At 41.6% G+C, this 23,210-nt stretch overlaps 1 protein-coding gene across 1 annotated transcript in view; it reads right to left on the reverse strand.

The window, feature by feature from the left end:
* The window catches only part of DHTKD1 (dehydrogenase E1 and transketolase domain containing 1), a 70,123-nt gene that overhangs the window by 26,814 nt on the left and 20,099 nt on the right, over nt 1-23,210 (reverse strand). The window contains exons 2-10 of the mRNA XM_080660061.1: nt 22,434-22,589; nt 20,476-20,687; nt 19,487-19,681; nt 16,633-16,902; nt 11,869-12,040; nt 8,958-9,156; nt 6,539-6,851; nt 4,376-4,460; nt 3,770-3,909 (exon numbers count right to left, since the gene is read on the reverse strand). Of these exons, the coding sequence (XP_080516187.1) occupies nt 3,770-3,909; nt 4,376-4,460; nt 6,539-6,851; nt 8,958-9,156; nt 11,869-12,040; nt 16,633-16,902; nt 19,487-19,681; nt 20,476-20,687; nt 22,434-22,589 (1,742 nt within the window). The remainder of the gene's footprint in view (nt 1-3,769; nt 3,910-4,375; nt 4,461-6,538; nt 6,852-8,957; nt 9,157-11,868; nt 12,041-16,632; nt 16,903-19,486; nt 19,682-20,475; nt 20,688-22,433; nt 22,590-23,210) is intronic.

The following is a 23,210-nucleotide window of genomic DNA, read 5'->3' on the forward strand; positions in this document are numbered from 1 at the left end:
ACACTGGCTTCTGGATCTCCAATGGGGTGCAGGTCAGCTACTGTCTGAGGCCACCCAGCAGGAGCTACAGCAAGAACTACAGTTTTCTCCTCTTTGCTTGGGGTTTGGAGGTTTTGGAGCTGTCTGATCCGGGCTGCAAGTTTGCTAGGTTAAGCTGCGATAGGGCAGGCCATTCATATGCTAAAGCCGCTGCTTGGAGCTTGGGTGGGTTAGTAGATTGTGCAGGGCGGGGTCTCAGGCCGTGACTAGGCTAGGGCGTGGCAAACAGCGATGGCTGCCAGTAAGCCGGCTCTGCTTCTCCCACCGTGTCCCCGCTTCCCGCCCCCAGCACAATAAACAATTGTTACTGCGCGCAGCCCTGCAAGCAAGCCTCCCCCACTTTCCGACCCCACAGCAGACAGTCCAGCTTCTCCCCGTAGGAGTTTGGTCCCCCGTGTCTCCCCAGAAACGAGTTCGGAGTAAATGGGAGCTTGTCTCCCTTCGGGTTGAAAACAGCAGCGCTCCCAGTCACCCTTCGCCAGCCCGATTTGCGCGTCTCCGTACCTCAGCTTTTCAGCGCTTGTGCACCCCTCAATGCTGTTTGCTCTTTCCTTCTAGTTGTAGAACTTCCACTCAGCCAGCTTTCCCATGGTTCTGGGTGGTAGACGTTTTGTCTTTTAGTTGTAGTTTTGAAATTGTTGTGCGAAGCAGCAGTTTAGGTGTTTACCTACGCCGCCATCTTGGATCTCTCCTGGAATTTTCCTTTTGACAAGTAAACTTTTTTATAAATATTGATATCAATGAACTCAAGGTTATGCTCTTAAATGGCTAGAATAGGAAAAAAGAGGACAGGCCACTAATTGTACCTTAAATGATAATTTATTTTAATAAACCTCACGTACCAGGCATATGCTAGTTGTTGGAGAGGCAAAAACGAGAAGACCCAGCCCCTGTCCTTGACTCTAATGTGTATAGCTCACTGACTGACACATGGAAATATGTGACAATAGATTAACACATCAAGCCTACTAAACCTAGTGAATAAGGTAACTTGATGAAATGATTTTTTTATAAGGAAGAAGTGTTGCTAATTATTCACATCTTAGTTTGACTTTAATGTATCCAGCAATATGCAGTCTATAACGTCAATTTTTGATTGACAAAAAGAACATCCATTTGACACTTACATTATTACAGACTAGAGGCCCGGTGCACGAAATTTGTGCACAGGGGGTGGGGTGGGTGGGTGTCCCTCAGCTCAGCCTGCACCCTCTCCAATCTGAGACCCCTCAGGGGATGTCCAACTGTCGGTTTAGGCCTGATCCCTATGTCCAACTGCTGATTTAGGACATCCTAAACTGGCAGTTGGACATCCCTCTCACAATCCAGGACTGCTGGCTCCTAACTGCTCACCTGCCTGCCTGCCTGATTGCCCCTAACTGCTTCTGCCTGCCAGCCTGATCACCCCCTAACCGCTCCCCTGCCGGCCTGATTAACCCCGAACTGCTCCCCTGCCGGCCCAATCGCCCCCAACTACCCTCCCCTGCCAACCTGGTCGCCCCCAATTGCCCTCCCCTGCCGGCCTGATCTCACCCCCAACTGCCATCCTCTGCCAGCCAATTTGGTTTTGACTGGTGAGTTTCTATCCCAGTCAGTGTCAAAAGCCCCACCTCCTAGGCAGCCATTGGCTCCTCACAGATGACCCAGATTTGGTTCTGACTGTTTGGTTTCTATGCCAGTCAGCATCTCTGGGCCTATCTCCGGGCCTCATTATAGAGACAAGGCTGATCAGCAACCACCCCAGACTGCTGGTGAGCGGCTGAACTGCTGACCTCTGGGAGAGAGAGAGAGGCTTGGCTGCTGGCAAGGGAGAGAGAAGCAGGGTCTGATCACCCTGCTTCTCTCTCCCGGCCTCACCAGCAGCCGCTGCCATTGCTGATAAGCCCTGCTCTCCCTCTCTCTCTCCGAGAGGTCAGCAGTTCAGCCCGCTCGCCTGCTGCGCACACAGCATGACGAATGGTCAAGCCTCCCAGTCGTTGCAGATGTGACGGACCCAGGGTTTTTATATATTATGATAAGTAGCCTGAGTAAAACAACTAGTCTACTTGCTGATATGTTACTTCCAGTCCAAATTTATAGACCTATATTGTCTATCCACTCAGCATCCTTTTACTTCAAAAAGCATTGAATCCCTAGCTGCTTTACGAATACTGTAACTAGCCCTAGCCGGTTTGGCTCAGTGAATAGAGCATCTGCCTGAGGACTAAAGGATCCCGGGTTCTATTCTGGTCAAGGGCATGTATATCAGTTTCAAGCTTGATACTGGGCCCTGGTCAGAGTGCATGCGGGAGGCAAACAATTGATGTGTCTCTCTGACATCGATTTTCTCTCTTTCTTTCTCTCCCTCTCCCTTCTACTCTCTCTAAAAATCAATGGAAAAATATCCTCAGGTGAGGATTAATGACAAAAAACTAGAAAACAATTATAAGTACATTACAAAAGCTATATGTGCACACCAGGGAAATGTAAAAACCAAATATGCATGTATTACAGAAGATGCATGACCAAAGAATTAAACATTTATTTAAAAACTAGAGGCCTGGCGCACGAAATTCATGCATGGGGAGGGTGTGTCCCTCAGCCCAGCCTGCACCTCTCCAATCTGGGACCCTTCGAGGGATGTCCAACTGCCCTCTCACAATCCAGGACTGCTGGCTCCCAACCTCTCGCCTGCCTGCCTGCTTGCCTGATTGCCCCTAACTGCTTCTGCCTGCCAGCCTGATCACCCCCTACTCCCCTGCCAGCCTGATCGATACCTAACTGCTCCCCTGCTGGCCCGATTTCCCCTAACTGCCCTCCCCTGCCAGCCAGGTCACCCCTAACTGCTCTCCCCTGCTGGCCTGGTCACCCCTCACTGCCCTTCCCTGTTGGCCCGGTCACCCCTAACTGCCCTCCCTTGCCAGCCTGGTCGCCTGTAACTGCCCTGCCCTGCAAGCCTGGTCACCCCCAACTGCCCTCCCATGCAGGCCTGGTCACCCCTAACTGCCCTCCCCTGCAGGCCTGGTCACCCCCAACTGCCCTTCCCTGCTGGCCCGGTCACCCCTAACTGCTCTCCCTTGCCAGCCTGGTCGCCTGTAACTGCCCTGCCCTGCAAGCCTGGTCACCCGTAAGTGCCCTCCCATGCAGGCCTGGTCACACCTAACTGTCCTCCCCTACAGGCTTGGTCACCCCTAACTGCCCTCCCCTGCCAGCCTGGTCACCCCTAAATGCCCTCCCCTGCTGGCCCTATTACCCCTAACTTCCCTCCCTTGCCAGCCTGGTCACCCGTAAGTGCCCTGCCCTGCCAGCCTGGTCGCTCCCAGCTGCCCTCCCATGCAGGCCTGGTCGCACCTCACTGTCCTCCCCTACAGGCCTGGTCACCCCCAATTGCCCTCCCCTGCTAGCCTGGTCACCCCTAACTGCCCTCCCCTGCCGGCCTGGTCACCCCTAACTTCCCTCCCTTGCCAGTCTGGTTGCCCCTAACTGTCCTCCCCTGCAGGCCTGGTTGCCCCCAACTGCCCTCCCCTGCAGGCCTGATTGCCCACAACTGCCCTCCCCTGCCGGCCATCTTGTGGTGGCCATCTTGTGTCCACATGGGGGAGGCCATCTTTGACCACATGGGGGCGGCCATCTTGTGTGTTGGAGTGATGGTCAATTTGCATATTACCTCTTTATTAGATAGGCTAAAAAAGAATTCTATAACTATAATTATAAGCATATGGATTTTAAAATAGGTAAGGAATCATCCTACCTCTAGAAACCCCTTCTGATGAGGGTCCATATGGTTCAGAGGGATGTAGGTGTCATCGGTCTTCTGGCAAACAACCATTGCATGTCTCTGACTAAACGTTCCACGGCCAACATCTTGACCACTCAGACGGACATTATAACCTTAAGCAAGCAAGAGGGGGGGAAATTCAGATTCTTATAAATAACCTAGTAATAAGACATGGTGACCCTGAAGTCTTATATATCAGCTTATCCTGAGAGTTTTCTTAGCATAATAGATTATCCTTATTCAAATATACCAGTCCTATATGTAAAGGTCTGTAGTCAAAGTGAGATTGTATAAGAATGGAGAGTCATCATTTACCCTACAGTTTTTAGAGGAAAATATCCAGCCCTGAGCCCTTTTTTTCCAGGTATGTTGCTCTATTCTCTGATGAAGGTTGTCAACATGATATACTAAGATTAAATAATATTGTCAGGTTAGAAAAGATAACGTGTTTTAGAATCTCTCTGGTCAATAAAAATAATAGGAGGTAGCTATCACTTAAAAATCTGCAGAGATCACATGTAACAAACATCATATTAAAGCATCTCCTACCAGCTGTGCAGCCAAACAGAAACTTCTTACCTTGAGCAAGCAATGAGCCTAGGGCAAGAGCTTCTGCTGTGGCCCAGTCTAACTTGGTTCCATCCATCACCTTCTCCAGCCTAGACTGTAAAATTGAATGGGGAGAAAAAGTTATCCTTTTTCACAGAGTTAAAAAAAAATGTAATGCAACAATGGGAAGTATCAGAAACATAATGTTAAACAAAACAGAAAGTGCAGAAGAATACATGAAAGTCTGATAGCAATCATCTGTCATCTTAAAACAGGCAAAATACACAGGTGCTCAGGTTAGTTGTTCACCCTGTGGATGAATGAGAGATGGCAGCAGGGAGGGTTTCACAGGGAACTTATTTATAATATTCTATTTCTTCACCTGGATAGTGAATGCATAGCTTGTTTTAATAGTCTCTATAATTAAAACCCCCAAATGGCCCCAGCCACTTTAGCTCAGTGGTTAGTGTGTTGGCCCACAGACTGAGGGATTGTGGGTTCAATTCCAGTCAAGAGCGTACTTCAGTTGCAGGCTCAATCCCCAGCCCCAGTTGGGGTGCATGCCCAATCGACGTGTCTTTCTCACATCGATGTTTCTCTCTGTCTCTCACTATCTCTCCACTCTCTAAAAATCAATGGAAAAAAAAATATCCTCGGGTGAGTATTAACAAAAAACAAAATGAAGTTAGTGTTTTAAAAATAATTCAAAAGGCCCTGGCTGGTTTGGCTCAGTGGATAGAGCAGGGGTGGGCAAACTTTTTGACTCGAGGGCCACAATGGGTTCTTAAACTGGACCGGAGGGCCGGAACAAAAGCATGGATGGAGAGTTTGTGTGAACTAATATAAATTCAAAGTAAAGGAGCGGAGGGGAGAGCAAGAGAACTGGATAGAACAGCCGGATCCGGCCCGCGGGCCATAGTTTGCCCAAGGCTGGGATAGAGCGTCAGCCTGCGGACTGAAGGGTCCCAGGTTCAATTCCAGCCAAGGGCACATGCTTTATCCCCAGTGGAGGATGTGCGGGAGGCAGCCGATCAATGATTCTCTCGCATCGATGTTTCTATCTCTCTTTCCCTCTCCCTTCCTCTGTGAAATCAGTGAAAATCTATTTTAAATAAATAATAATTCAAAAGGCAAAGTTTCTTCATCCAAGTTTAAGAAAAATGAAGGCCTTTAACTCCTTGTTCTCCTGTTTTCAGCACTGAAAGTCCAGCGTTCAGGAAATCCCTGAAAGCCAGGCAAACCAGAAGTGTTTGTCACATGCATATTTAACGTGAGACAATATGTAAAACCTCAACATGATTAAGGCTCTAAACAGTTGACTCTGGGTGTGTGTGCTGATTTTTATTTATTACATTTAAGGCACTCAAAAGAATGAAAGTGTTTTCTGGTCAGAACAATCCAAACAGGCATTCTGGTATCGCTGTACCCTATATAATAAAAGGCTAATATGCAAATCAGTCGAACCATAGAACTGGTTGATGACGTGCACTGACCAGCAGGGGGCAGACGCTCAATGCGGGAGCTGTCCCCTGGTAGTCAGTGCACTCCCACAGGGGGAGCCCCGCTCAGCCAGAAGTTCAGGCTCAAGGCTGGCGAGCGCAGCAACGGTAGGCAAGAGCCTCTCCCACCTCCACAGCAGCACTAGGATGTCCAACTGACGGACATGGGAGCAGGCCTAAGCCGTTAGTCGGACATCCCCCGAGGGCTCCCGGACTGCCAGAGAGATGTCTGACTGCCAGCTTAGGCCTGCTCCCCCGGGGAGCAGGCCTAAGCTGGCAGGTGGACATCCCCCAAGGGGTCCTGGACTGCGAGAGGGCGCAGGCTGGGCTGAGGGACCCCCCCGAGTGCACAAATTTTTCATGTACTGGGCCTCTAGTATTTAATAATGTGCATGTAGTACATGTACATTTAATGTATTAAACATGTATAAGTGAATGAATGAACAAAGGAAGGAAGGAAGGAAAGAAGGAAGGAAGGAAGGAAGGAAGGAAGGAAGGAAGGAAGGAAAGAAGGAAGGGGAGAAGTAGACAAAATCTGAGTTAATTGACTATCAGTACCAAAACACCACTAGGATCTGTTCCTAGAACATAATAACATACAATAAATATTTGTCAAACAAATTAGCCAAACAAATGACCAAATATCAATTTGCATAAGAAACCATCAATAATCAGAGATTTCAGGGCTCCCCACCTGAACATACATCTTCAGAAGATGACTGTGCATCTGGAGTTCCTCCGGCACCTCCACAGACTTGCCACCAATAAACCGAAGGAGGTCTATGGGCACACCTGTGTTCCAGGTGGTAATGCAAGCTTCTGGCTGAGCCAGGCCCTGCCAGTGGGCCTGCAGGTGAGTGGCAGGGGGGCTATAGTGGGTCAGGTTATTTAAATGGTCATTTAACTTTGCATAGTAGGAGGCTTTGATTTCTGACACCTCCTCCTGGGTCATGAGTCCATTGGCAATAAGGTGCTCTGCATAAGTGTCTGGAATGCTCTTCCGGGCTCTGTCCAAGAAAGAGAAGGAATAAATCAATCTGATTTGTAAAAATCAAAGAGAGACAGATACAGTTATTGTCAAAGATATGTGGTGTGTCATCGCTGTAAAAAGGCATGTAGGAAATGCTTTGGAACTAGATAGAGGGGGTGGTTGTATGACATTGTGAATGTACTAAGTGCTATTGAATTTTAAATGGTCCATTTAATGCCATGTGACTTTCACTCCAGTAAGTTATTTTCTTCAAAAAGGCAGTGATGAGTAACAACTTCATCCAGGGAAGCAAGAGAAAACAAATTTATCTTTATGAATTTTCATCTACATTCAGGTAAAAATAATTAGTAATTTTTCAATCAATTGGTAAATTCAGTTATTTATAGGACTGACCTACATAATCTACCCATTCAGCATCCCTTTGCTTTAAAAAATATTTTTTTAAATATATTTTATTGATTTTTTACAGAGAGGAAAGGAGAGGGACAGAGAGTTAGAAACATCGATGAGAGAGAAACATCAATCAGCCGCCTCCCGCACACCTCCCACCGGGGATGTGCCCGCAACCAAGGTACATGCCCTTGACCGGAATCGAACCTGGGACCCCTGAGTCCGCAGACCGACGCTCTATCCACTGAGCCAAACCGGTTAGGGCAGTTTTAAAAAATATTAAACCCAAAATTGCCAACATCTGTTTCAGGTGTCTTTAAGAATCCTGAACCTATTCAGCTCCTGGGTTTTATAACAATAATAATGCCACTCAATAGTTTCATAACACTTTAAACTATAAGGTCTGTTTAGATATATTATTATATTTAATTCTGACCAAAGTGAGAAGTTAGCAGGATAGATTATTTTAAATTGGGCACTGGGGCACATCAAGTAATTCAGCTGCTATGCTCAGAGCTAAATAAAGAACCCAGATTTGTTCTTCCAAAAGCAGTCTGCTCCCTATGACTAGAAAGGCTCGTAAAATGTCACCAAGTTATTTCCTCTGCTTTAATTTATGTCTATGAGGAAATAAAGTAGAGAAGAGGGATCTACTTTTACTTTCTAATCTAAAAAGTGACATTTTTCTCTGTCACATTAACCCTCCGACTCAGCACTGAAATACACTGAGTGGCCAGATTATTATGATCTCTGAATGCATAATAATCTGGCCACTCAGTGTACTTATGTATAAGGGAAAGCTTGCAAATCTTGATATGTCAAGGGACCAGGAGATAGTGGCCCCCAGCCTCTAGCTAGTAAGTCCTCTGCTTCTTTCTAACTACCCACAATGCAGTTCTTATACATGGAAAAACCTTATTTTAAAATCCCAACTCTGTGGTCAGTCTACACTGAGTGGCCAGATTATTATGCGTTCAGAGATAATAATAATCTGGCCACTCAGTGTATAATACAAGCCAATGTGGATTTTAAAATTTCCTAGTGGTCACATTAGAAAAGGTAAAAAGAAACAGGTAGAATTAACTTTAATCACATTTATTTAAATCAATATATCCAAAATATTGTCATTTAATATTTAATTAATATAAAAATTATTGTTGAGATAGTTAACATCTTTTTTTCATATTAAATCTTTGAAATCTGGTGTGTAGATTACACTCACAGCATGTCTCCATCAAGACTCACCACATTTCAAGCATTCAGTAGCCACTTAAGTGACTGCTACATTGGACAGCACAGTTCTGGACTTTCATTAAAATCCAACATCGTGCCAAGGTACAGAGTAGGTCCCCATCTATAGTTTGCAGAAGTGGATCATGGAGGTTCTGTTTCTAACCCTGTTAATGCCATACTAAGTAACTTCAGGCAAGGCTCTGCCTAGTCCTCCTATTCCATCTTCCCATCTGCTAAGCGAGGTTGTTGAGTTGCCCACTTTGCCTGTTCATTGACGAAATATGTAGAATTTGAAGAATATGGGGAGCTTTCTTAACACCCATAGGGTGACCATCCCAGTCTGCCCAGGACTTTGGAGTCCCAGTTTTAGCACTGAAAGCTTCGTGTCTCACACAAACCAGGAAAGTTGGTCATTCTAATTGAGAATGTCTAACAAAAATCATAATGTGACACTCAGGGGGAGAGGGCACATTAAATGAAGGTGTATAATTAATTGTACCTGATGATTTTGTACATGACTGGGTTGGTGAAGAAAGGCTCATCCAGCTCATTGTGGCCCCACTGCCTGTAGCACAACAAATCAACAATCACATCCTTCCGGAATTGGCGCTGGTATTCAAAAGCCAGTCGTGTGGCACGGACCACTTCCTCTGGGCTATCTCCATTGACATGGATGATGGCACAGCCCACAAGCTTCCCTGAGGCAGAGAAGACAAGATGAAGTGAGCCAGACGAAATTAGCCCAGCGCCAAGTCCTGCTGCCTGCATGGAGAGGCAGCCCACATCTTCAAAGACAGTTTGGATTGGTTGTTAACTCAAATTTTGGAGTCCAGCTGACAAGAATGAGTTCAAGTCACAATTCTGTGACTTTTTGTGTGACCTTGATAAAGTTATGAATCTCAGTCTCCCTATCTATAACACTGGGATAATAGCTCCTACCTCTTAGCATTATTGTAAAGATTAAATGAGTTAATGCATATAGAGTACTTAACAGTGCCTGGTGTGTAATAACTAACAGTTATTTTGTTATTGACATTATTACTATTATCTTTCCTTCTAAGAAAAAGGATTATGAGAGGATGCATCCTAGGGGGGAAAAATGGATTTTCTCCAAAGAGGAATTCAAGAATGAGTTTTCAGTATCTCTAACTAATCACAAAAAAATCACATAGTCCCAAAGCACATCCGGGCCAGGTTCTGGGTCTAAAACAGAATAGATCCTACCATCTAACATTTCTTATAACTCTGTGAAATAGGGACTGGGTATTAAAAGCTCTGCATTTCTGCCCTGGCCAGATAGCATAGTTGGTTAAGAGTGTCATCCCGATACACCAAGGTTTCAGGGTCAATCCCCAGCCAGGACAAATACCAGAAGCAACCAATGAATGCATAAATAAGTGGAACAACAAATGGATGTTTCTTCCTCTCTCTCTAAAAATCAATAAATATCATTTAAGTATATAGATATTTAGAATCCTGCATTTCTCTTAATACTGCCAATTTTCATAGGTTAAAACAAGGCAACCATCATTCTTCACATCTGATGTCTAACCAGACTACTTGGCCAAATTTAGTGGTTGAACATATACTTTAAAAAAAATAATAAATTTGAGCCCTGCCGAAACCGGTTTGGCTCAGTGGATAGAGCGTCGGCCTGCGGACTGAAAGGTCCCAGGTTCGATTCCGGTCAAGGGCATGTACCTTGGTTGCGGGCATGTCCCCAGTAGGGGGTGTGCAAGAGGCAGCTGATCGATGTTTCTCTCTCATCGATGTTTCTAACTCTCTATCCCTCTCCCTTCCTCTCTGTAAAAAAATCAATAAAATATATTTAAAAAAAAAAAAAAATTTGAGCCCTAGCCAGTTTGACTTAGTGGAGAGACCATCAGTCAATGAACCACAGGATCCCAGGTTCAATTCCAGTCAAGGACACGTATCTCGGTAGCAGACTCCTCCCCGGCCCGGGCCCTGGTCAGGGCTCATGCAGGAGGCAACCAAAAGATGTGTTTCTCTCACAACGATATTTCTGTCTTTCCCTCTCTCTTCCACTCTCTCTAAAAATCAATGGAAAAATATCCTCAGGTGAGGATTAAAACATAATAATAAAAATAAATTTGACATATTAAAATTTTAAATTCAAGATATACAGAATATTACTTTGATACTTTATATATTGTGATATGATTGCCTTTGAGGCAATATTTATCACATTATACCACTATAGTGCAGTATTATTGACTATATTCATTATATACTACACATTAGATCTCTATGGCTTACTTACTATTCATTACTATTCACTCATTTTACCTTTATCCTTCCCCCCACCCTGATCCCCTGGTAACCACCATTTCACTCTGCTTTTTCACATCTGTGACTTTTTTTTTTAGGATTCTACATATAAGTGATATCATACAATACTTGTCTTTTGCTGTCTTACCTATCTTGCTTAGCATACTGTGCTCAAAGGTCCATCCATGTTGGCACAAATGGATGGCAGGATGTATTCCTTTCTCATGACTGAATAATATTCTATGTGTATACCTACCATATTTCTTTATCCATTCATCCAGTGATGGACATTTGGGTTGCTTCCATATCTTGGCTATTGTGAATAATGCTGTCATAAACATGGAGTGCAGATATCTTGTCGAAATCCTGTGTTCATTTCCTTTGCATACATAGCCAGAAGTGTATTTTCTGAATCTTATGGTACATCTATTTTTAATTTTTTGAGGAATCTCCACATTGTTTTCCATAGTGGTTGGACTAATTTAGATTCCCACCAACAGTGCATAAGAGTCCCTTTTTACCACATCCTCACCAGCACCTGTTGTCTCTTGTCTTTTTTATTCAGAGGTATGCGTGATACCTCATTGTGGTTCTGATTTGCATTTCCCTGATGATTAGTGATGTTGAGCACCTTTTCACGTGCCTGTTGGTCATCAGTATATCTTCTTTGGGAAAATGTGTTTTCAATTCCTCTGCCCCCTTTTTAACCGAATTGTTTTTATTATTAAGTTGTATTAGTTCTTTATATATTTTAGATATTAATCCCTTATTGAATTGAACATATCCCTTTTTACTAAGATTTGAGTACTCCAAGTTTGAACATCGTAAAGACAATTACTTTAATGTTGACTAATTGTGTTGATCTCTGGTTTCCAGATCATTTAACTGGATATTTAAGCAATTTGAGATTGCACCATCTAAGTTCCACTCTAGTCTTATTTCCTTGGATGTAAAGACTATGCTCAGAGTTTAAAATACATATTAACTAACAACACTGAAAGTATCTAATCCAAAATTTAAAATGGGATAACCAGTGAGGCTCACTGTTCCAAGTTGAACTAGAAGTTCCTCTAGAAATTCCTTGTCTGACCCAGCAACACCAACAATTCTGTGTTACATACCAATATCACTACAGTATAAGGAAGACCTTCCTCTTTCTGCCGGAGTGGTGTAACCCAGCTGGTTATTGACAATCAGGTGGACACTTCCACCAATTCTGAAATGTGGGAGATTAGAGAGCGTAAATGTTTCAGGGACAATCCCTTGACCACAGAAAGAAGCATCACCGTGAACCTAAATTATGGGGGAGAATAAAAGAAAAGGAACACAATGGAAAATTTTTATGTTTTCAGACTGGACTAATTGTTTTCAAATGATAACAGGAATAAAAACAACCACCTTCTCACTGCTCCCCTGCCCTCCTAAAAATCTGCTGGTTGTAGATTTTCTAGAATAGTTATGCTAATCTAAAGCAGCTTTCAAAGATGCTAAATCAGTTATTTTCCTCTTGCAGCTACTACCAGTTGACCTACTCTCTCCATCCCATATCATCACCTATCCCCAGTATTCTAGTATACTCATCAACAGTCTAGATAAACATACAGCAGCACCATAAAAGGAAGGGCTATTGGAGGTGCAGGAAAGAAAACCAGGCCTAGTAAAACTTTCATGGAAACAGGCTGTGAGATATAAGGAATAGTGCACGGCTTTGAACTCTCCCTTTGCCCAATCAAACCCCCAATCAACAGCTTTGAGGATAAAACAAAATGTTATGAGAGAATGTCTAAAATATGCTACTCTTCCAGAACATTTGAAGTCTGCTAGATCATAATATCACAAAAGAGAAGGGGGATTTTTTTTTTTTTTTTTTTAGAAAAGCTAAAAGCTAATAATGAGGAAATTGAAGATCTTAGAAGAAAATATATGCCCTACAGACTTTATGTTAAAAAAACAATTATTATAAACAGCTAAGATGCTGAACTAAAGAATAAAATGATCGGATGTTCCCTAACTTAAAGCAATCTTTATGGCTCTAATGATAACAGAATTAAAATACCTAAATATGAATTAAGGAAATATACTTAGAAGTTCATTTTTAATGATATTGTTAATGTCCCATAGAGAGTTATTTTTATATAAGTAGAATATTTTGAGTAAGAAAGGAAGCACTCCTCTGCCTAAGTGAAATTTCCAGTCCACACCTCTCCATTGCTAGGGTCCAGAGGGATAACTGACATTCTGGAATATTTATACATAGCAATAACATACCCTTACATTATCTCCACAGCACTATACACTATCTCTACTGATCCACTCAACAGCCAGGCTGGAGGGCGGGGGCAGATAAGGAAGTCACTACTGTCCTTTTAACAGATGAGAAAACCTAGGTTCAGAAACAGTATATATTTTACATGGCTTCCACTAGAGTCAGACGCTAGACCTTCTCTGATTGTGATACCGCCATTTTTCTACTTATTTCCCCACTCCTCCAAGCCATTTTCCTGGATTAAGGAATTTATTAAGTACCTGTTCTCAAGTAATCCTCAAAATACAATGAGGAATTAATATACTCTCATTTTACCTATGAGATTCAGAGAACAACGTAAAAACCAAACATGCCAAACTACAAGGCAGCAAAGCCAGGATGTGAACTCAGGTCTTCTTGGTTCCAGAGTCCTTGTCTTTTCTACACTGTGCTACACTGTAAAGTCCAGCTGGCAGCCACATAGGGTCAAGGGGTTTCTCACCCTTAGGCTCCCTTGCTGATGGGATATTTTGTGGGGTAAGGATGTAAAAGGAGGTCAGTAAAGCAAGGAAGAAAGGTAAGTGCCTTTTCTGCTCTTTTACAAAAATGTTACAATAGAGGCTTTGATAAGAACATAACATATGTTCATAACTCGCATCATTTTATCCTGGTCTTAGGATTCTTGGCACTAAAGCACACCTGTCATTTGCTAATTTCATTTTCCCTCTTAAATAAAGAAACCACTCCACTATGCTCCATAAAGCTTTGTGGGATTAAGGGCCCATAAGCACAAACAAATGCTGGGTAAAGTGGCAGCCACTCAGTCAAACATGACTGGGGGGTGTAGAGGGGGGAGCTTGGACACACACAGGAGATCACAAATGGTAATCCACTTTTACCAGGTCCAGGACTAAGAAAAACAGAGGACAGGCAGAAAAAGTAGCATCTCATTCACCATGATTTTATAGGCTCCAAATTTAGAGTTCCCACAAGAAATTAGAATCGTGTACTTGAACAAGGCATGCAAAACAGAGAAGGGAACATATTTTGGGAACACAAAGCAGGCAAAGGTGGGCAGTCAGTTTCTCATAACTTCAAAGAAAATGCCATTTTTACCTCTTACTTCAGAAATCAATCTTAAGATCTGCTTAATGTAGTGGGTAAATGTAAATGACTACCCGTAATGTGGAGGTTCTTGACTTCACTTAGGAAAAATTTTGTATCATGAATTAAGTCAAGAGAAAGGTAAAGGGAATATCTGTCTTTGTAATTTATAGAACAAATAAAACACATGCAAAATCAGTAAGTAAGGTGGAGGGATGAAGAAGCACAAACTGATAGTTACAAAATAGTCTCATGTAAAGTACAGCATAGGGAATATAGTCAATAACATAGATGGTACCAGGTGGGTACTGGAAATATTGAGAACACTTTGTAAAGCACAGGATTGTTTAATCATATGCGTATATCTGAAACTAATGCAAAATAATATTGAATGTAAACTGTAATTAAAAATAAAAATTTTAAAAAGAAAAAAGAGAGAATATCTGGCTATTTGGAGTTTTCTATTTAGAAATACTGTGGCAGCATAGTAAGAAGCTAGGAAAATTCCTTGACAAGTGAAATAAGGAAAACTGAGACAAAACAATTAAACAAGCCCAAACAATTTCAGCAATTTACAGGCAGCTAATTAATCACAAGATTTTATCTTCCCTAATCAAGGACACTTAGAAGCAAATAAGTTTACACATTCCAGACTGTCTCAGGGCAGACCAGCCTGGGTCCCAGTCCCTCTTCAATGATGTTCTTTGAATATAAAACTAACCCTGACCCCTCTATATGCACAATTTGATGAATCAACATATTGAAGGACATCCCTGGAAAGCTAATGAATCTTCTGTTAAGACCGCCCCCTGAGACCTCCCTAGGATTCTGGCCAGCCAAAGAAAGATAAAAAGCCTCAAGACAAAGGACCCACAGCACACTCTCACTAAAGCATGCCCACACCTGGTATCTCTGCTCTCTTTCTCCTAAACTCTAAGGGTCCCCAAGAGACTTACAACCAGGGGAGCAGTGGGCATCGGCAGCTCCTCCCGGGCTTTCCCCCTGAACCTGTGTCCAAGGCCTCCATTTTCTCTGATTTTCCAGTGAAATGACAGCAGCCCCAACTTGGCTCACTTGTCACTGTGACTTTTACTTCCAGTGAGCTAACAGCAGCCCGGCCTAGGCTCTCTCCTGTTGCTTCTTCTACCTTAAGCCCTTCCTTAGTTTCACTGTCCCCAACTGTAATAAACATGTTCTCAAAATCACCTGGACTCGTGTTGTGAAATCTTTCCTAAGTGAAGTCAAGAACGCACACACTACGGCAGGCCCTAGGCAGACTCGCTCTGGACCCAGACCCCATATGCTAACAATGCCGTATCATAATCAAATCCAGTCTGCCTATCCCCAAGTATTTTTCACAAGTTTCTGGCCCATGAAAAATTAACATGAATAAGATACTGTGGTTATCTGTATACAAAGCCACATATTCTACTGCCTTATATATAGGTTTGCAGATTTCTGTTGGGTTTGAAGACTCGGTTACTGATATCCAGGATTATTTATCCCCTAGTAGTTAAAGGTTCACATTGAAATGAACACTCCTATTTTTTTTTTTTAAAAAAAAGCAAGCCAGACTGGCATTGCTCAGTGGTTGAGCGTTGACCTATGAACCAGGTTGCAGGCTCCATCCCCAGTAGAAGGCATGCAGGAGCCAGCCAATCAATAATTCTCTCTCATCATTGATGCTTCTGTCTCTCTCTCCCTCTCCCTTCCTCTCTCTAAAATCAATAATTTTTTTTTAAAGGGGCCCACAATCCAAACCTCTAAAAGATACCTTTTGGGTTATGAAAAATTTGGGGGAGGTGCAGGGGAAGCAAGAGCCACACTAATAATTTGTATCCTTTTGTTGTTGTTAATCCTCACCCAAAGATATTTTTCCATTGATTAATTTTTAGAAAGTGGAAGGGAGGGGGAAAGACAGAGAAAGAGAAACATCAATGTGAGAGAGACACATTGTTGTGTCCCACATGCTGCCGACCAGGGCCAGGGATTGAGCCTGCAACAGAGGTATGTGCCCTTGCCCTTGACTGGAATCGAACCCAGGACCCTTCAGTTCTCTGGCCTGACGCTCTATCCACTGAGCCAAACCAGCGAGGGCAATAATTTGTATTCTTTACCTTAATACCAAAAACCATCACTTTAGAACAAACAAGCAAAAAATAAATAAATAAATCCAGACTCGTGTAGCCTTGTTAGATATATGGGTACCATGTCGTTTCCTAGAAGGACATACTTTCAGAGAAGTAATGACATCCATCCTCCCAGCAGTAGTAGGTTTGCCAGTCAATAAGCCCTTAATTAATCATAACTTGAGAAAGGAAAAGCACAGTGAAAACCAGTCTAAAGTCCGTTGCCTTGACACTAGACTTCATATCTGTTATTGATTTTTAAAACAACCCCAGAATATTATTTTCCCTAAAAGTTCATCTCAGTTTCATCTTGAATGCCTGCCATCTCCTTTCAGACCTACCAACTTGGACATTCTTTCTCCCTCATCTTCCCACACCCTGATCACACTTTCTGAAGCTAGAAGTACCTGCAAGCAAATGACTTTGTCCCCAGGCTGAGCCGAAACGTCTGGAGAGTAGTCCCCATCCTGTCTAGACTGCTGCCTTCCCCGAGTCTTCCCAACAGCCACAGGGTTAACAGCTTCCAGGTGTGAGGGGTTAGGCAGCATTGTCACATGCAGGGGATGGTGCGCACCAAAGTCCAGGTCAACTGAGGAGGTCAGGTGAGACAGGACATCTCCAGTGGCTGGTACATTTTCTGGAAATTCACTTAAGCCTCGCATTTTGCGAAACATCAGCTATTGCAGATACACATACAGGGGGAAAAAAAAGTGTTTTTTTTTATCATAACTGAGAAGTGGCTAGTTTAAATTATTCAATATAAAGAAACTTCATGCACATGCTTTTATAATTATTACCATCCATTATTTAAAGATATGCACAAACTTCTAACTGCTCCAATGCACAGAACTTTTTGAATATCTTCAAAATCAAATGAAGTAGTAACACTTTATGAGGAGTCTAACATGACATAGACTGTAAGTTACCTCTGACTTGCAGTAGACACAATAATTTTCTTAAATACACTTGTTAGAATATATTTTCAAAAGAACTTTTTCAATTAATTTCATTAAAGGTCGACAGGAAAATAATAGAACTTAATCCTGTTTAGAGAGGAGACAACTATATTTTTAGCTCAAGTTACATCTAAAAAACTATAGATGTCGTCCCATTTGTTTATTTTTTCCTTAGTTTCCATAGTCCTAGGAGCTGTATCAGTAAATATATTGCTATGACATATGTCTGATATTTTGCTGCCTATGAAGTCTTCTAAGATTTTAATGGTTTCCCAACTTACATTTAAGTCCTTTAGCCATTTTGAATTTATTTTTGTGTATGGTGTAAGTTGGTGATCTAGTTTCATTTTTTTGCATGTATATGACCAAATTTCCCAGCACCATTTATTGAAGAGACTGTCATGACTCCATTTTATGCTCTTGCCTCCTTTGTCAAATATTTATTGAGCATAAGCCACTATGGAAAACAGTATGGAGTTTCCTCAAAAAATTAAAAATGAAACTCCCATTTGACCCAGTAATCCCACTCCTAGGACTATATCCCAAGTAACCAGAAACACCAATCAGAAAGGATATATGCACCCCTATGTTCATAGTAGCACAATTCACCATAGCTAAGATTTGGAAACAGCCCAAGTGCCCATCAGCAGATGAGTGGATTAAAAAAACTGTGGTACATCTACACAATGGAATACTATGCTGCTATAAAAAAGAAGAAACTTTTACCATTTGCAACTGGAGAGCATTATGCTAAGGGAAATAAGCCAGTCGGAGAAAGATAAATATCACATGATCTCATTCATATGTGGGATATAATGATTAACATAAACTGATTAACAAAAATAGATCCAGAGACAAGAGGCAGGGGAGCGGTGGGGATGAGAGATCAACCAAAGGACTTGTATGCATGCATATTAGCATAACCAACGAACACAGACACTGGGGCAGTGGGGGCTTGCCCTCGGGGGTGGGAGTGGATGGGGGGGTCAATCAGGGAAAACGGAGACATATGTAATACTTTAAACAATAAAAAAAACTATAGAAGTCAAATACTCAAAGGACTTTTCTACATATATTGTCTCACTTCATTTTCAGTCTTCTACAAGACAAACCTTATTACCCATTTTTAAAGTGAACAAGTAAGAGAAATTAAATTGTTAAAGGTCCTATAACAAAGCTGGGTCTCAAACCAAAGTATTAACCAAAAACAGCATGTTATTCTTAGTTTGCCAAATCGTTTGAATGACCCCGAAGCTTCTCTAGTTTGCAAAAGCTTAATTACCTATCTACAAATAGAACCATACATAGTATATATACAGATGTGTTTATCACAAGTATGATCATTTATAATCACTTTTGCATCTTTGAGTGATTTCTCTGTCTGAGATATTTTAGGAATGCAATTTGTGGTTTAAGAATTTCTGCATGTATCTAAGCACATGCTCCATCTGCCAATTAATTTATCCTGTCATACGCTACCTTTTCTACGGTATTTTGTCTTTTAAAAGTTGATTATCAATCTCTTAGCATCAGAAACACTGAGGTCTGAGTAATAGTGGTAGAGCTTGGCCCCTAGACATGATACTACATAGATTTTCTAATATTCTTAATGACAACCCATCTTCAATGAACTCCATTCACTCCATCTAATTTTGACAGTCCCTTTAACATTTGTAGTTATTTTTAATCCCCTGGAGAAGGACAGTAATGAGGCTTATTCACACATAATGGCCACACCTTTATTAAATATCAAATCTCTCTGATGTTCTCTGACATCAGATCTTCAGTCCTGATTCCCAAGTCTTTTGAGTGACTTATAGAGCAGAGCAGCTGAGTTGGACTGAACAGAAATACCAAGATCCAATTATCTATAAAACCACTCACTTAGGAGGTCTCTTAAGATAGCAATGTATCATTAGTTTTAGTACAATCTATTAACTATAAACTCTGTAAAAAACTGAAAGGTAACATTGACTTCTTGGAAGATAAAATTGTATAAAATTGTGCAAATCTTTGTGTTCTTTTGAACAATTTTTATGAAGTCAGAAAAGCATGCTTCAAAGAACAGAATTTATCTATTCATATCATCCTTAAGGAAATAAACTAAACTTTAAATTCCCTGAAAGAAGAAAGAACCCATATAAGGATATGCAAAAAATCAACCTAAATACCCATTCTATCCAGCAGTAATGGATTCCATCAATTAACTAAGCTATATCCTGGACCAATGATTCATATTCTTAGTCAGTTTTCTAAAAGGAATTATTACCATCGGTTTTATTGTATGTCATAGAAAGTATCTTACCTCTGGAGGGAACTGCAGAAGGCCTGTGAGTAAATTAAGTCTCCCCCTATGGGGCATCCCAATGATGACATCAGTGATCCCACTGTAGGCTGACATTTTCAGCAACTCATGGAAAAAGCCCATCATGCTTTCAGCTCCTTCGCCTCCATATCGCTTCACTGTGGCAAACTTGGTGGCCAAAAAGTGGTCAAATTCCTATGGGACATCACATCAGACACATTAGTTACAAATTAGCTGACTACTTAGGTCAAAGTCAGACATACTTATGTGTTAAGACCCCACACTACCTCAAGTGGCTGCAGCTGTGCCCTTCACTACCTACCCCAGAGAAAAACATGTCACCCCAGGTCCAGCAGGAACGCCTTGCCAAGGACACCTGACCACAGTAAGCGATGAAGAGAAAATAGCCCGAGAGGTAGAATAACTTAACCCAAGAGGAACCCCCTAAAATGTGTGTTCTTCCATAGTAGGGGCAGAGCCTCAGATTTCTGCTGCCTCAACCAGTACCTGAGTTTTAGTATCAGGCTCCACAGTACCATTTTATCAGGCTGCAAACTGGCCAACTGTCTGAATTACTGGGAATAAATTTTTTGTCCTCTTGATATGCCTGATACCTGAGAATAGCCCTGACAAACATTCAATCCCATTAATTCATATTGATTTGTCTTCTGTGCATAGTTTTTTATTACTTCAGGAAATAAAAAGAAAAGATCTTAAGGATTTTGTAATATTTTATATAGTGAATAGACACACATATAAAAAGTATTCTGACTCTGAGGAGAACCAACAGCTCCACTGTTTGGCGATTTACTTTTTCCTCCTCAGAATAAAGTGGTGTGTGTTATATTATCTGTTGTATTGAGGTAATGGGGAGGGGGTAAGTAGGGGTATGTTCAGAGATTTAATGCCTAATTCCCTCTCTCCAGTACTTATATATCTTTGTAGCAAATGAGCTGACCTATTCCATTTATTAGCTGCTGCTTTTATACCTGAGATTCTAGCATTAGTTTGGACAGATGTTTTCTCTCTTCTGTAGTAAATGTCTCCTTTTTCAGCTCCTCAAACCGCTTTGCAAACCAGTCTTTCTCCTCCTGTCTCTGAAGTTGGGAGGTTTCAATGGAAATCTGTCCACAGTAGATTTGGTTGAGATAGGCTAATACTTCCTCAAGAGAGGCCTCGTCCTTCCCCATGTTCAATAATCCTATGAAATGGAATCAAAGAGATCCTCTTAAAGAAGAATCAACCATGTAACTAATTATAGAACATACCAAAATAATTTTTTCAATTCAGAGCATTTCATTACAAATAACTTGGGTCATTATCAGTGTTTATCTACATTTTTTTAGAATCAAATCTAAAAATATGATCAAAAGCCACAAGGTAGTAAAACTAGAAGAGAAAAAAATCTCTCTTCACAAGCATAGAGCCATACTGTTTTATGTCAAATTTTGATTCTAGAGTCATTTAAACTAATACTTCAAACCCACTTTTTCATCTGCTTCATAGCTACATAGCTATGTCCTACCTTTATCTCAAATATCTATCTACCAAAATGTTCAAGTCTTAATAAATATCTGTAAAGCAATGTTTATCATTAAACAGTTGGTCTTAATGTGAATTAATATTGATTACAAAGCAACATTTAAAGGTAAAAGGAAATCTCTCTGATACTCAACCAAAGAAAAGGGAAGTTTGTAATGTCATTAGCTCAGCACCAAATCAGTTATCAGTCATTTGCCTAAACCCACAGCATGAATTAACAAACCAACATTGCCCTGGCCGGTTTGGCTCAGTGGGTAGAGTGTCAGCCTGTGGACTAAAGGGTCCCTTGTTCGATTCCAGTCAAGGGCACATGCCTGGGTTGCAGGCCTGATCCCCAGTGTGGGGCCTGCATAAGATACTCTCTCATCATTGATGTTTCTCTCTCTCTTCCTCTCCCTTCCTCTCTGACAGCAATAAAAATATATTTAAAAATACATAAATAAATAAAAAGTATCACGAATGTCACATGCAAAAAACCGAACAAATATTTACTTTATATTTCTTATGTTTCTTACAATAAACTTTAGATCTTTGATATTGATTGACCAATGTTGCAAGAATATGGGAGTGCAGATATCTCTTCAAGATCCTGATTTCAATTCTTTTAGATAAATACCCAGAAGCAGAATTGCTGGATCATATGATGGTTTTATTTTTAATTTGCTGAGGAACCTCCACGCTGTTTTCTACAATGGCTATACCAGTGGTCGGCAAACTCATTAGTCAACAGAGCCAAATATCAACAGTACAACGATTGAAATTTCTTTTGAGAGCCAAATTTTTTAAACTTAAACTTCTTCTAACGCCACTTCTTCAAAACAGACTCGCCCAGGCCGTGGTATTTTGTGGAAGAGCCACAATCAAGGGACCAAAGAGCTGCATGTGGCTCGCGAGCCGTGGTTTGCCGAACACTGGGCTACACCAAATTACATTCCCACCAACAGTGCACAAGAATTCCTTTCCTCCACATCCTCACCAACACTTACATCTTTTGTTTTTTTACAATAGCCAGTTCTAACAGGTGTGAGGTGATATCTCATTATGGTTTTGATTTGCATTTCCCTGAGTACTTTTTCATATACCTGTTGGTCATTTGCCTATTGGTTTTTGAATGCAAATCTGCATTCAAAAACCAATAGGCAAATGACCAACAGGTATATGAAAAAGTACTCAGGGAAATGCAAATCAAAACCATAATGGCGTTAGAAGAAGTTTAAGTTTAAGAACTAGAACTTTAAGACTGCTCCTTCCTGATAGTGCTTGAAAGTGCTCCTCACTATCTCCTCATACCCCATGAAAGCCTCAACTCCAGTGAGCATATGGGTTCTTCAAGAACAGAGAAAGGAGCCCCACCTCTGTTGGCAGGTAACTGTCACATGGAAGGTCTATTGTCAATGGGTTTTACCTGAGGTATTAAAGGGTCCCTGCAGGGTCTGCACAAGAGCTTGGATTTCAGGCACATTCTCCTGCAGGGCTTGTCCGGTAAAGAGGGGGTTGATTTTGGCAGCTTTATGACCATGTTCACAATATACTGTCACCAACCTGGCAAGTCCATGATCAACTATTTTAGGGGGGAAAAAAGCAATACAAGCAGTTTAGGAAATGCCCACAAACCACAAAAATTAGTTTTTCAAAGAAGCCTTGTGGTCTTCGACATTTTTAATGCATTGCTCCTACCCACCACATCTGGGACTAGTTTTTCAGGATTAAAGACTCAGAATCCAGGAAAACACACTTATTTCCTTAAATGTATCTCATTATAATTAAAGTCATTAAAAAAACAAAATGTAAATAGGACTATGATTATACATTTATAAAAATAATTATGTCTATTGTGGACGAAAGGAGCCACATGCTAACCTGACAAGCTCAAGGGAGGCCTGCGTTGGCAGTCTTGCAAACTCAGAGACCTAAAATAACCACAAAAGATGGTCTGAAAATTAAATATTTAACTACAAACAGGTTATGGTGGGCAGTCATGTCCTAGGCCGATATTTTCCCTGACGAAGATCAACTTAGATCTTTACTGAGCCCATTTGCCTTTTTGCCTCTAAGATAACATACCTGTGAGATGTCTGGGTAACTTGTAACTTCCCTTTTTCTGGAGCCCCTGGGGCACAACCAGATGTGCTGGGCGCCAGGACAGATGCCACAAATTCTTTCATTATCATGTTAATGTTTC

The sequence above is a fragment of the Plecotus auritus genome (genome assembly GCF_963455305.1).
Source record: "Plecotus auritus genome assembly, chromosome: 1".
Lineage (NCBI taxonomy): Eukaryota > Metazoa > Chordata > Mammalia > Chiroptera > Vespertilionidae > Plecotus > Plecotus auritus.